The following is a 15,586-nucleotide window of genomic DNA, read 5'->3' as shown; positions in this document are numbered from 1 at the left end:
AAACGTGGATGAGTGTGCGTGTACTGTCTGTTGGGTTAAAACGTGGATGAGTGTGCGTGTACTGTCTGTTGGGTTAAAACGTGGATGAGTGTGCGTGTACTGTCTGTTGGGTTAAAACGTGGATGAGTGTGCGTGTACTGTCTGTTGGGTTAAAACGTGGATGAGTGTGCGTGTACTGTCTGTTGGGTTAAAACGTGGATGAGTGTGCCTTCCCTGTCTGTTGGGTTAGAACGTGGATGAGTGTGCGTGTACTGTCTGTTGGATTAAAACGTGGATGAGTGCGTGTAACTTTTGGTAGATTAGTGGAGACCATTTTAGTAATTTAGCAGACGCACTTATTCAGAGCATTCATCTTCATTTCAACGGTTTTACTGAGTTACAGTTCATATAAGGGAATCAATCAATTTAAATACATTCATTGGGCCCTAATCTATGGATTTCACATGACTGGGCAGGGGCGTAGCCATGGGTGGGCTTGGGAGCGCATAGGCTCACTGACTGGGGAGCCAGGCCCAGCCAATCAGAATTAGTTTTTCCTCACAAAAGGGCCTTATTACAGACCTAAATAATCCTCAGTTTCATCAGGTGTCCGGGTGGCTGGTCTCAGACAGATCACGCAGGTGAAGAAGCCGGATGTGGAGGTCCTGGGCTGGTGTGGTTACATGTGGTCTGCGGTTGTGAGGCCGGTTGGACTTACTGCCAAATTCTTTAAAACAACATTGGAGGCAGGTTATGGTAGAGAAATTAACATTCAATTCTCTGGCAACTGATCTGGTGGATATTCCTGCAGTCAGGATGCCAATTGCACACTCCCTCAACTTGAGACATCTGTGTCAGTGTTGTGTGACACAACTGCACATTTTAGAGTGGCCTTTTATTGTCCCAAGCACAAGGTGCACCTGTGTAGTGATCATTCTGTTTAATCGGCTTCTTTATATGCCACGTGTCAAGTGGGTGAATTATCTTGGCAAATGAGAAATACTCACTAAGAGGGTTGTAAACAAATTTGTGCACAACATTTGAGAGAAATAAGCTTTCTGTGTGTATGGAACATTTTGGGGATCTTTTATTTCAGCTCATGAAACATGGGAGCAACACTTTACATGTCATGTTTATATTTTTGTTCAGTATAATATACAGTAGACAGAGAGAGAGGGTGTCTGTTATAAGGGATAGTCTCTGTATATTATAAGGGCTGGTCTCTATATAGCAGGGCTGCCCAACCCTCTTCCCGGAGATCTACAGTCCAACCCTCATTTAACATACCTGATTCTACTAATTAGCTGCTCAACAAGACCTTAACTAGCTGCATCAGATACCCTAAATTAGGGTTGGACTGAAAACCTACAGGACAGTAGATCTCCAGGAAGAGGGTTGGGCAGCCCTGCTGTATAGTATAAGAGCTAGTCTCTTATATATACAAAACGGGGTGAGAGAGGCAGCGAGAGAGTATCCCTTATAATATACAGATAGCTAGTGTCCCTTATTCGACGGTGAGAACGGGAGATACACTGACCATATAATAGAGGTGGCGAGACAGACTCACCCCTGTGATAGAGAGGGAGAGAAAGCTGAAGGCAGCGAGAGGCCAACCTTCATCAAAAAAAGAGTGGAGGAGGAAAGGAGAGACTGGCCCTCATGATAAAAAAGAGAACAGAACGTTCACACCTCTCCTCTTGCCCAACCCCCACATCACACAGTCACCGCCTTCTCTATGCTTCTCACCCTACCCTGACTCTATGCCGCACGAGCCGTACAGCTCACCGCAAGGCAGACTGGGAGATGAAGTCCCCGTCGCCACAACACATTTCGAAGGCGAGGCTTCGCTAAATACAACTCCCATCTCAACCCTCGCAGACCAAGTCCTGAATATGTGGGAGGAGCGCACCGCCCACAAAAAGCCACAGCTATCTGTCTCCAGCTGCAATTCTAAAATTCAACTATTAAAATAGCCATAAAATAGTGGTATTGATGAGGGGTGTTTTTGCATGAAGATCGTTGGAAAGGCTTGTTGTACGTAGCGGCAGAAACAGCAGAGGCAGAAAGAGAGGAGAGAGGGCGAGGGGAGTTGGTCTGATGGGTAAATGGAAGTGGGTGGGCCTACCGCGGACACATTACTAACTTGAATTAGAATACATTTTTTCAGTCGATTTTTCCGTTAATGGAATTAACGCGCGTCGGTCGTTAAAGAGTGTTTTCGGTTGGTTTTGTGAGGCGTCGGATGCGGAAACCGGACCGTTTCCCGTTATCACGGGAGGTTTGATTGTTGCTCGAGTTTTGTACCGCCCTTCCTGCCGAGTGGGTGGTTTAGGTGCTAACCGGAGCGACGACACAGCCCAGCTCGAGCTATTCGCGGAGAAAAAAGGCCGTCCTTACCCGGTGCTTTAGCCGGCCTTTCTCCCCTAGCCTCTCCTCTCTGGTTTATGAATGCGTTATGAGTGGTATGTACCCTCCCCTCTCATCTCCGTCTCCACCCCTCTATCCCTCTTTTCTTTCTCCCTCGCTTTCTTTGCATACAGCCTGACAGATATGCAGAAACCGTTTGATGATAAAGAATAGCTTATTCCTAAAACAGGCAACACGTTTCCATAACCGATCTGTTTAGATGAATTAGTCTCTAATCGGGTTCCGATCAATGTGTATGCCTTTTCGCCAGTAGTTGAACCATATGTTGTCACTACACTGTTATAAAACCATGTGCAGGGAAATATTGACATCTCTATAGCCTATTTTTATCAGGTAGTCTCCGTTTACCCACTGTGTTATTGATAAATGTGATCACTAATCATTCAGTCCTCCAGTGTTAGTCTATTGATTATTGATCAAGTATTGTTTGATCGATGGTCCTCAGATCAGAAGAAGGAAGTGTCGGGATCAGAAGGAGGGAAACCAGGCAAGAAAGGCAAACGTTCTGGATCCCAGGTAGGCTGGTACACACACACACCACTTCCTGGTTCTGTCTAGAGACCATGTTCAGAGGATTGCATGATGTCTATCAACACCAATAATGGACTTGTCTTTGGCTCCATGTCTATGAGATGAGGTTTTTACAGTATAATAAAACATATTTATATAATATTTTCATAGCATTTCCATAGCATGTGTTCTGACAGGGTTTTCCAAAGGCATGTTTGATTCTAGTGTTGAAATAGACTGTCATGTAGCTTCTGTGCAAAAACCCCCACTAGCTGTCTATACAGGCAGCTTTAGAGGTGTGTGGGTGATATTAAATATTTGCCTGCGACCTACACTCCTAGAACAAAAGGTGCTATCTAGAACCTAGAAGGGTTCTTTGGTTGTCCCCATAGGAGAACCCTTTTAATAACACTTTTTTTGGTTCCAGGTATAACCATTTTGGGTTGCATGTCTACAAAAGGTTCTACCTGGAACCAAAAAGGGTTCTCCTATAGGGACAGCCGAAGAACCCGTTTTTTTCTACGAGTGTAGTTCCTTCGTGACTACTGCTCTCTCTCTGTATGTTGTCTCTGTGTGTGTGTTTCTCTCTCTGTCTGTCTATCTATCTGTGTGTGTCTCTCTCTTTCCGTATCGCTCTCTCTGTCTATATGCATGTTGTCTCTCTTACTGTGTCTCTCTCTTCTCCCTTTGTCTCTCTCTCAATCTCTGTATCTCTCTCTCTCTCTGTCCATATGCATTTTGTCTGTGTGTGTGTGTCTCTCTCTATCTCTCTCTCTGTCTATATACATGTTGTCTGTGTGTGTCTCTCTCTCTCTGTATCTCTCTCTGTCTATATACATGTTGTTTCTGTGTGTGTGTCTCTCTCTCTCTGTATATCTCTCTCTCTATCTATATGCATGTTGTCTCTGTGTGTCTCTCTCTCTTTGTCTGTCTCTCTCTCTCTCTGTATCTCTCTCTCTCTCTGTCTATATGCATGTTGTCTCTGTGTGTGTGTGTGTGTGTGTTCTATGTTTGAATTCCCCTATCTGCCTGTTTGTGTATTCTCTCTTTCTAGGATTCCCAGCCGTCTCCCCTAGCCCTACTGGCTGCGACCTGCAGTAAGATAGGAGGTCAGGGAGGAGTGGAAGGACAGGTCCAGTTGCAAGCTGGTCAAATACAGGTAGCAATCAATACTAATTATATCGCTATAGGTTTTGTTATTCCTTGTATTAATGTTCTTGTTACTGTTATAGTTGTTACAATGTTGGTAATGTAAGTTCTGAAACAATAAGACATTATAAAGACTCATACATGCTTTAACATGGTACATACACTACATGGCCATTTTAAAGGCTCATACATGCTTATAACACGGTATATATCTGCAGACTTTCAGTGTACTGTGTGTTCATTGTACTTCCAGACCCAGGAACACATAGATCCAGCCAGGAACCAGACTCTGGTTCCTACTCTAGTACATGTTTATTCAATGATGTTTATTTATTGTTTATGTATATTTATTTGCAGTTGCAGGGTGGGCAGATCCAGGGTCATATAGTTGTAGACGCAGCAGGTAATCAGACTCTGGTTCAGCAGCAGTTAGAACTGGTTCCTGCCCAGTTCACTGGTAATGGCTGGCAGATCATCACTACCGCTCCCCAAATGGCCAATGACACTGCCAATCAACCTGTCGCAGTAACGCTGGCCACCACTTCAGCCAATGACAGTGCTCCGGCAGGCCGTAAGGTGAAGGCAGTGTGCGGGACTAAAACCATAGCAGCCAATCAGCAGCCTCAGCAGCAGTTCCAGATCATCCAGGTGTGTGTGTGTGTGTGTGTGTGTGTGTGTGTGTGTGTGTGTGTGTGTGTGTGTGTGTGTGTGTGTGTGTGTGTGTGTGTGTGTGTGTGTGTGTGTGTGTGTGTAGAATGGAAAGTTGACTGGAGGGATGCAGTCATGTGGAAATTTTGGTCCTATAACCTATAACTGTCTTTTTCTTAGAAATGGAGAGTGGAGTACTATATACTGTATAGTATTCTGTTTCTGTGTCCAGGTTCAGAACATGCCCACCTAATGTCACTATGTTTTTAAGTAATGTTATTGTTTGTCTCTCCAGGTGCAAAATATGCCTTCGTCGGGGGGTGGGGTCCAATACCAGGTGATCCCCCACCTGCAGACGGCAGACGGCCAACAGATCCACATCAGCCCCCAGACCGCATCCCTGGGGGGGCAGCACATCCAGATCAGGTAGGTGACAGCTGTTTTAAAGGTCAGACCGGTAGTCTGCATGTTAGAGGTTAGACAGGATGTTTGGGTGATTAAAAAGTGGTACAATTTACTTTTTACAGATGAAAGTAGATAAAGTGTTTCTATTCTATTTAGTCCGGCCCAGGGCGGTCTACCAGAGCAGGTCCAGCTAATCCAGACCCAGAACCAATCCCAGACCCAGGCCATCCTACAACCGGCCAACCAGCAGGCCATCCTCACTGGCTCAGCCAATCAGACGTTGCAGCTTCGTCCAGCCCAGTCCTTCCCGCTACAGATGCAGACCTTACAGGGCTCCCAGACCCAGGTAATGACTACAGTACCCATAAACATCGGCGGTATGACCCTCGCCCTGCCGGTCATGAATAATTTAGCGGGGGGCGGAGCCGTGCAGCTTATCCAAGCAGCAGACGGCAGCTTTACCGTAGCTAACAGTAACCAGTTGGTGACAACAACGGCGGCGGCGGTGTCCGGGGCAGCTACCGGGTCATCTGGCGGTACCATAACAACTGTTGCCGGGTGCGATGGAGCATTGTCGGACGGAACACAACTGAGTTCTGTAGCCGGGTCGGACGGAGGGGCGGAGAGAGACTCACAGAACCAACCCAGCGAGCAGGACTCACAGAACTCACAGATGGTACGTGATTGCGTGTTTTTGTGACTTGACATCCATGAAATAAAAGGATGTATTGATTGATCGTTTATGAATTAATTGGTTGGTTGATTGACATGTCCAGAGCCAGGCCAACGGACTACAGGGCCAATCAGATCCTCCAGGGACCATCCAGCAGGTCATCGTGGGACAGGTGGGTTCTACTTGGCTGCTTTTACCTTTTGACCCTCCATTCTATTCTATTATGATATGATATGGTATTATACTATAATAAATTATATTATAAGTTGTTATTATCATCATTGTCCAGATGGGCAACCAGGTGTTGCAGCAGATCCAGATCCAGCCACAGAACCAGGTAACACACACACACACACACACACACACACACACACACACACACACACACACACACACAGTACATCTGCAGAAAGTTTGTGAGCCCTGTGTTTGTTTCCATCAGATCCAAGGCCAGCCGCATCAGATCCAAACCTTCCAGTTAGGACCAGGCGGGACCCTACAGCCCATACAAGCCTTCCAGAACCAACAGGTAGCTAGCTGCCTTCCTCAAACTGTTGCCACAAAGTTGGAAGCACAGAATCGTCTAGAATGTCATTGTATTCTATAGCGTTAAGATTTCCCTTCACTGGAAATAAGTGGCCTAACCCGAACCATGAAAAACAGCCCCTGACCATTACTCCTCCACCAAACTTTACAGTTGTCGGCGAGCTTTACACCACTCCAGCCGACACTTGGCATTGCGCACGGTGATCTTAGGCTTGTGTACGACTGCTCAGCCATGGAAACCCATTCATGAAGATCCTAACGAACAGTTATTGTGCTGACATTGCTTCCAGAGGCAGTTTGGAACTCGCTAGTGAGTGTTGCAACCGAGGACAGGCAATTTTTATGTGTTACGCGCTTCAGCACTCGGCGGTCCCGTTCTGTGAGCTTGTGTGGCCTACCACTTCGCAGCTGAGTCGTTGTTGCTCCTAGACGTTTCCACTTCACAATAACAGCACTTACAGTTGACTGGGGAAGCTCTAGCAGGGCAGAAATTTGATGAACTGACTTGTTGGAAAGGTGGCATCCTATGACAGTGCCACGTTGAAAGTCACTGAGCTCTTCAGTAAGGCCATTCTACTGTCAATGTTTGTTAAATGGAGATTGAATGGCTGTGTGCTCGATTTTATACACCTGTCAGCAACAGGTGTGGCTGAAATGGCCAAATCTGCTCATTTAAAGGGGTGTCCACATCATTTTGTATATATAGTGGACATTTCTTCCAACCTCTATGATTTTATTGTGTGTTGTATTGATTTCAATTGAATGTCAATGATTCATAGCCTTTTTCTATTAATTGATTCCTCCAGATTCTGATCCGGACCCCAACCCTCTCCTCGTCGGGCCAGATCACATGGCAGACTCTGCAGCTCCCTGGGGGGATGTCTGTGCCCCAGCAGCTGACCCTGGCCCCTGTGGGCGGAGGGGCTGTGGGAGGAGGGGGCTTCGTGCAGCTGGGGGGGGCTCCCCTGACGCTGAGTGCAGCCCAGATCAACCCTGGGTCGGGGGTGCAGACGGTCAACATCGCTGGACTGGGCACTGCTGGAGTACAGATGCAGGGGGTACCCCTCACCATCACTGGACTACAGGGTGAGAACAGAGAGGGAGAGGGGGAGGGACAGTGTGTGCGTGTGTGTTGAGTGTTGTTCTCCAAATGTATATTTGTTTATTTTCTGGGGGGGTTGGGAGCAGTGTTACAAATTATATTCTACTCTACTGTACCATAATGATATTCTACTGTACCATAGTGATATTATACTGTACCATAATGATATTATACTGTACCATAATGATATTCTACTCTACTGTACCATAATGATATTATACTCTACTATACCATAATGATATTCTACTCTACTGTACCATAATGATATTCTACTGTACCATAATGATATTATACTCTACTGTACCATAATGATATTCTACTGTACCATAGTGATATTATACTGTACCATAATGATATTCTACTCTACTGTACCATAATGATATTATACTCTACTATACCATAATGATATTATACTCTACTGTACCATAATGATATTCTACTGTACCGTAATGATATTCTATTCTACTGTACCATAATGATATTATACTGTACCATAATGATATTATACTGTACCATAATGATATTCTACTCTACTGTACCATAATGATATTCTACTCTACTATACCATAATGATATTATACTCTACTGTACCATAATGATATTATACTCTACTGTACCATAATGATATTATACTCTACTGTACCATAATGATATTCTACTGTACCATAATGATATTCTACTGTACTGTACCATAATGATATTCTACTGTACCATAATGATATTATACTCTACTGTACCATAATGATATTCTACTGTACCATAATGATATTCTACTCTACTGTACCATAATGATATTCTACTCTACTGTACCATAATGATATTATACTCTACTATACCATAGTGATATTCTACTGTACCATAGTGATATTCTACTGTACCATAATGATATTCTACTGTACCATAGTGATATTCTACTCTACTGTACCATAATGATATTATACTCTACTATACCATAGTGATATTCTACTGTACCATAATGATATTCTACTGTACCATAGTGATATTCTACTATACCATAGTGATATTCTACTGTACCATAGTGATATTCTACTGTACCATAATGATATTCTACTGTACCATAGTGATATTCTACTCTACTGTACCATAATGATATTATACTCTACTATACCATAGTGATATTCTACTGTACCATAATGATATTCTACTGTACCATAGTGATATTCTACTGTACCATAATGATATTCTACTGTACCATAATGATATTCTACTGTACCATAATGATATTCTACTGTACCATAGTGATATTCTACTCTACTGTACCATAATGATATTATACTGTACCATAATGATATTCTACTCTACTGTACCATAATGATATTCTACTCTACTATACCATAGTGATATTCTACTGTACTGTACCATAATGATATTCTACTCTCCTGTACCATAATGATATTCTACTCTACTGTACCATAATGATATTCTACTGTACCGTAATGATATTATACTCTACTGTACTATAGTGATATTCTACTGTACCATAATGATATTCTACGCTACTGTACCATAATGATATTCTACTCTGCTGTACCATCATGATATTCTACTCTACTGTACCATAATGATATTCTACTCTACTGTACCATAATGATATTCTACTGTACCATAATGATATTCTACTGTACTATAATGATATTATATTGTACCATAGTGATAATCTACGGTACCATAATGATATTCTACTGTTCCGTAATGATATTCTACTCTACTGTACCATAATAATATTCTACTGTACCATAGTGATATTTTACTCTACTGTACCGTAATGATATTATACTCTACTGTACCATAATGATATTCTACTGTACCGTAATGATATTCTACTGTACCGTAATGATATTCTACTCTACTGTACCATAATGATATTCTATGCTACTGTACCATAATGATATTCTACTGTACCATAATGATATTCTACTGTACCATAATGATATTCTACTGTACCATAATGATATTATACTCTACTGTACCATAATGATATTCTACTCTACTGTACCATAATGATATTCTACTGTACCATAATGATATTCTACTCTACTGTACCATAATGATATTCTACTGTACCATAATGATATTCTACTCTACTGTACCATAATGATATTCTACTCTACTGTACCATAATGATATTCTACTCTACTGTACCATAATGATATTCTACTGTACCATAATGATATTCTACTCTACTGTACCATAATGATATTCTACTGTACCATAATGATATTCTACTCTACTGTACCATAATGATATTCTACTGTACCATAATGATATTCTACTGTACCATAATGATATTCTTCTGTACAATAATGATATTCTACTGTACCGTAATGATATTATACTCTACTGTACCATAATGATATTCTACTGTACCATAATGATATTCTACGCTACTGTACCGTAATGATATTCTACTCTACTGTACCGTAATGATATTCTACTCTACTGTACCGTAATGATATTATACTCTACTGTACCATAGTGATATTCTACTGTACCATAATGATATTATACTCTACTGTACCATAATGATATTCTACTCTACTGTATCATAATTATATTCTACTCTACTGTACCATAATGATATTCTACTGTACCATAATGATATTCTACTCTACTGTACCATAATGATATTCTACTGTACCATAATGATATTCTATTCTACTGTACCATAATGATATTCTACTCTACTGTACCATAATGATATTCTACTGTACCATAATGATATTCTACTCTACTGTACCATAATGATATTCTACTGTACCATAATTGAAATACGCCTCTGGCCTTTGTGTTTTTATCCTAAATCATTTTTAATTAATGTAATGTTGTCTCCGGCTGGAGCAGCCTACTACTTTAATTATCCAATAAATAAAAATAGTATTTTCTACCACCAGGTCAGCCGCAGGGTCAGGAGGGCGGGGTTAAGGTCCAGTCGTCCCCAGTAAAGGTAACCATGGGTAACGTGGCGGGGTCGTCGCTAAGCCCAGACCAGATGGGTTCTGTCCAGAGTGCGTCGGACCAGGAAGGACCACCCAGCAAGAGGCTCCGCAGGGTGGCGTGCTCCTGTCCTAACTGTAGGGACGGAGAGGGGAGGTACTACACTCACACACACACACACAGACTCTCACTGTCTCTCTCTGACTGTGTGTGTGTGTTGCAGGACCAGTGGAGACCCGTCTAAGAAGAAGCAGCATGTGTGTCACATGGAGGGCTGTGGAAAGGTCTACGGTAAGACCAGTCTATACTGTGGAAAGGTCTACGGTAAGACCAGTCTATACTGTGGAAAGGTCTACGGTAAGACCAGTCTATACTGTGGAAAGGTCTACGGTAAGACCAGTCTATACTGTGGAAAGGTCTACGGTAAGACCAGTCTATACTGTGGAAAGGTCTACGGTAAGACCAGTCTATACTGTGGAAAGGTCTACGGTAAGACCAGTCTATACTGTGGAAAGGTCTACGGTAAGACCAGTCTATACTGTGGAAAGGTCTACGGTAAGACCAGTCTATACTGTGGAAAGGTCTACGGTAAGACCAGTCTATACTGTGGAAAGGTCTACGGTAAGACCAGTCTATACTGTGGAAAGGTCTACGGTAAGACCAGTCTATACTGTGGAAAGGTCAACGGTAAGACCAGTCTATACTGTGGAAAGGTCAACGGTAAGACCAGTCTATACTGTGGAAAGGTCAACGGTAAGACCAGTCTATACTGTGGAAAGGTCTACGGTAAGACCAGTCTATACTGTGGAAAGGTCTACGGTAAGACCAGTCTATACTGTGGAAAGGTCTACGGTAAGACCAGTCTATACTGTGGAAAGGTCTACGGTAAGATCAGTCTATACTGTGGAAAGGTCTACGGTAAGACCAGTCTATACTGTGGAAAGGTCTACGGTGAGACCAGTCTATACTGTGGAAAGGTCTACGGTGAGACCAGTCTATACTGTGGAAAGGTCTACGGTAAGACCAGTCTATACTGTGGAAAGGTCTACGGTGAGACCAGTCTATACTGTGGAAAGGTCGACGGTAAGACCAGTCTATACTGTGGAAAGGTCAACGGTAAGACCAGTCTATACTGTGGAAAGGTCAACGGTAAAACCAGTCTATACTGTGGAAAGGTCAACGGTAAGACCAGTCTATACTGTGGAAAGGTCTACGGTAAGACCAGTCTATACTGTGGAAAGGTCAACGGTAAGACCAGTCTATACTGTGGAAAGGTCTACGGTAAGACCAGTCTATACTGTATGAATTAGAGATTTACCCGTCTACACTGTATAAAATAGAGATTTACCTGTCTACAGTGTATAAAATAGAGATTTACCCGTCTACAGTCTATGACATAGAGATTTACCTGTCAATACTGTATAAAATAGAGATTTACCAGTCAATACTGTATAAAATAGAGATTTACCAGTCAATACTGTATAAAATAGAGATTTACCCATCTACAGTGTATGACATAGAGATTTACCTGTCAATACTGTATAAAATAGAGATTTACCCGTCTACACTGTATAAAATAGAGATTTACCCGTCTACACTGTATAAAATAGAGATTTACCAGTCAATACTGTATAAAATAGAGATTTACCTGTCAATACTGTATGAAAGAGATTTACCTGTCAATACTGTATAAAAGAGATTTACCTGTCAATACTGTATAAAAGAGATTTACCTGTCAATACTGTATAAAATAGAGATTTTCCAGTCAATACTGTATAAAATAGAGATGTATTAGTCTATGGAAAATATAGAATATTAATTTGATATTACTAATCTGTAATAATATTCTATCTACCAGGTAAGACCAGTCACCTGAGAGCTCACCTCCGCTGGCACACAGGAGAACGACCCTTCGTCTGCAACTGGATCTTCTGTGGCAAGAGGTTCACGCGCTCGGATGAACTGCAGAGACACAGACGGACACACACAGGTACGCACTCCCAAGCCCACACACAGACACACTCTCTCTCACACACACACACACACAGATATGTCCTGTGTCTGTTGTTCTTATTCAGATGTACCCATCCTCCAGGTGAGAAGAGGTTTGAGTGTCCAGAGTGCAGTAAGCGTTTCATGCGTAGCGACCATCTCTCCAAACACATCAAAACCCACCAGAACAAGAAGGGCGGGGCTTCTCTCGCCATCATCACCACTGAAGACATGGAAGACTCCAACCAGGGTTTAGGCTCCTCCCCTCGCATCGTAACTGTGGAGACACTCTCCCAGGACTCCGCCCCTGCCACTCCAACAGCCTCCTCGCCCAATCAAATGGAGGGAGAAGAGGAAGAGGAGGAAGAGGAGGAGTTTGAGTAGTGACCAGTGACCACTTCCTGTTTAGGGATCAAGCAGGGAGAGCTAACTTCCTGGTTGGTCTCCATGGTTATGCTGTGGCTATGGAGGTCAGGTGGTCTATTTTTTTTTTACATGTTGTTTTCAAAAAGAAGAGAAATATGATGAACTGAATATTACATTTACAGAGGGAGGAATCTGAATCTAAACGAATGAATTAATCTAACGACAGACTAAAGGTATGAATTAGTAGAATGGTGTTTATAACAGAAGGTCAGGGGAAAAGGTATAATATAGATTTATAATCTAAACTCGCACCCTATCCCTTATATAGTGCACTACTTTTGGCCAGAGCCTTCTGAGTAGTTTATGTAGGGAAGAGAATGCCATTTTGGATTGGCTAATTAAACTAGCACAAGACAGAACCCTGGAGTTGTAAAACATCAAGAGGAGACATTAGCTGTGTCCCAAATAGCTAGGGTGCCATTTGAAACACAGCAATTGTATCTCTATGCACAAAGATGTTCCTCTGCTAATACTGTAATGATGATTATGATGAAGAAGCATGATATGTGGCACGGTCCAGACTGTAGGACAGAAAGGTGAGAGGAGCAGGGACAGGTGTGTGTATGTGCGTGTGTGTGCGTGTGTATGTGTTTGAGAGTGTGTGTCAATGTATCCCGGTTCAACAGGACTATAGTTCAGGTAAAGACCAGTCTGATAAACTCTTACTGAAGAAAGACAAGAAAAAGAGGAATAGACCTCTAAAGGGTCGAAAAAAGCACATAGAACATATGTATAAATGATGCATTCCTATAGAAACGCTCTACATTTGAAATATTAATAGTTTCTATAAAACGAACAATCTAGCTTTCTGCAACAGGCTGTTTAGTGAAAGCAATACTATAAGACAATCCTAGTGAAACCATGTTTACATTAATGACAGTAGAGGAAAAGGTTTCCCTGGTATGAAACAGCCAGTCAGCTCACAGCGTTAAAGATGCACTCAGCAATATGACATCATCATACACAGCGGGGTGATTTCCTGCTTGATGATGCCATATTGCTGAGTGCACCTTTAAGAAGTAGCTCTCCTGGGGTTGGTGGGTGGGTAAGACAGTGTCAATAAGCAGTACTAATGTCAAAACACATGGTGCTCCCACTGATACTCAGAGCAGCAGCTGTTTGTACCAGAACCAGTCTAGAATACAGCAGTAATGTGACTCAATCATCGTATCTGAACCCTAAACTTGTATAAAGTATCAACGTCTTAGATAAACAATATACATTTTAGTAATTAGACATATTTCAAATAATATATATTCACGATATTTCAAGTGATTAGAGATACTCAATTAACTAACAGTGGTAGAGTTCCAGTGTGATTTGACGTTGGTGCTGTTTTCTCTGCATTGTGAAGGTAGAGCCCCCTGTGTGTGAGTCCTGGTACTACAACGCCTTAAAACAAGCAGTATTACACACACACACACACATACACACATGTAGTGGGGGGAAGGGTGAGGCATGAAGAGAAGGGGAGAGAAAGGGAGAGAGAAGGGGTTGTGGCAGGGTGGATGTTATTACTATGTGGTTGTTATGACATGTGTCTGGTGATGTTGCTCTATGTTAGTGTCAGTGCATACGTTTTGAATTGTATTTTTAGCTCTTTATTTTCATAACCCCCACAGTACATTTTGACACAGATGATTACTGTGTACAGCTAATTTATTATCTGTTCTATTTTAATATCTGCCTTTTGCTGGAGTGTATCGTACGCGTTGATCAGAGGTGTGTGTGTACAGCATGTTGCCTTTTAGTGCTGTTTTCTCTTTTTAATTCATCGTAAACTTATTTTACTACGTCTGTCGTTGTCATGACTGCGGCCCGTCATTTCAACTACTCTTAACGCGCCATAATATGTTTTAAAAAATTAAATGAAAGCAAAAAATTAATACAAATTAATATTTGAGAATTAAATGGTTGATATACCAACCAGATGTGGATGTTTTCGGTAATATTTTGTGTGACAACCAGTTTTCTTTCATATTTTCTAGTGACATCTCATTTGTAAAATGTTTTTCTAAGCAGTTTGTGGCTCTCCATGATGATTGATAAATCTGGCCTCCAAGGCTGCAGGTTCTTGATTATTGATATTTTATTGATATTTTTAAATCAACTTTGTACAAATGTGTTGTGTGACTGGGGTTAAAGAAGTGAAAAGAGAAAAAAAGACTTTGCCTGCATAACACTTTAAATAAAGTGATGAAATCAGTCTAAACCCGTCTCTATCACTGCTCTGCTCCCAACCGTGTGTGTTCTATTGGGTCATTTTCTAAAGTGTAAACACTGACCTCTTGCTATGAAGTTGCTCTGATAACTTTGGCAATCTCTCTTTCTCTCAGCTGTGTGGGAGTGTGACCGTAGTCTGGTCCTGTGATGGTGGTCACTGAGATGATTTAAAATGCACAATTTTTCCACCTCTCTTCACACACACCTGCGGTGCCATAGAAACATGTCTGCTGGTGTGTACTCTGTAATTACCTCGGAAGCCGAACCACCTCCGTTCCCGCCCTTCTCAAGGGGTTGCTAGGCAACGAAAGCAGTCTGCAGGCCAGAGGCGTGTGTGTATGTGTGTGGAGGCGTTGTTGGTTGTGTGTGTGTGTGTGTGTGTGTGTGTGTGTGTGTGTGTGTGTGTGTGTGTGTGTGTGTGTGTGTGTGTGTGTGTGTGTGTGTGTGTGTGTGTGTGTGTGTGTGTGTGTGTGTGTGTGTGTGTGTGTGTGTGTGTGTGTGTGTGTGTGTTGATTGGAGGCGTGGTTGATTGGAGGGGAAGGAGAAACCAC

At 42.2% G+C, this 15,586-nt stretch overlaps 1 protein-coding gene across 1 annotated transcript; it reads left to right on the top strand.

The window, feature by feature from the left end:
• The first annotated feature begins 1,826 nt into the window (after positions 1-1,826).
• LOC129819915 (transcription factor Sp4-like) lies at positions 1,827-15,024 on the top strand. The gene is made up of 14 exons (XM_055876611.1): positions 1,827-2,441; positions 2,852-2,922; positions 3,971-4,075; positions 4,423-4,713; positions 5,009-5,139; positions 5,275-5,794; positions 5,895-5,963; positions 6,081-6,128; positions 6,234-6,320; positions 7,144-7,423; positions 10,352-10,550; positions 10,618-10,685; positions 12,253-12,384; positions 12,490-15,024. The coding sequence occupies exons 1-14, from the start codon at positions 2,435-2,437 to the stop codon at positions 12,768-12,770; spliced, it is 2,289 nt and encodes a 762-aa protein (XP_055732586.1). The 5' UTR covers positions 1,827-2,434; the 3' UTR covers positions 12,771-15,024.
• The last annotated feature ends 562 nt before the right edge of the window (positions 15,025-15,586 follow it).

This window comes from Salvelinus fontinalis, chromosome 22 (genome assembly GCF_029448725.1).
Source record: "Salvelinus fontinalis isolate EN_2023a chromosome 22, ASM2944872v1, whole genome shotgun sequence".
Lineage (NCBI taxonomy): Eukaryota > Metazoa > Chordata > Actinopteri > Salmoniformes > Salmonidae > Salvelinus > Salvelinus fontinalis.
The sequence above is the reverse complement of the archived record's forward strand: the minus strand, read 5'-3'. Positions and strand labels throughout refer to the sequence as shown.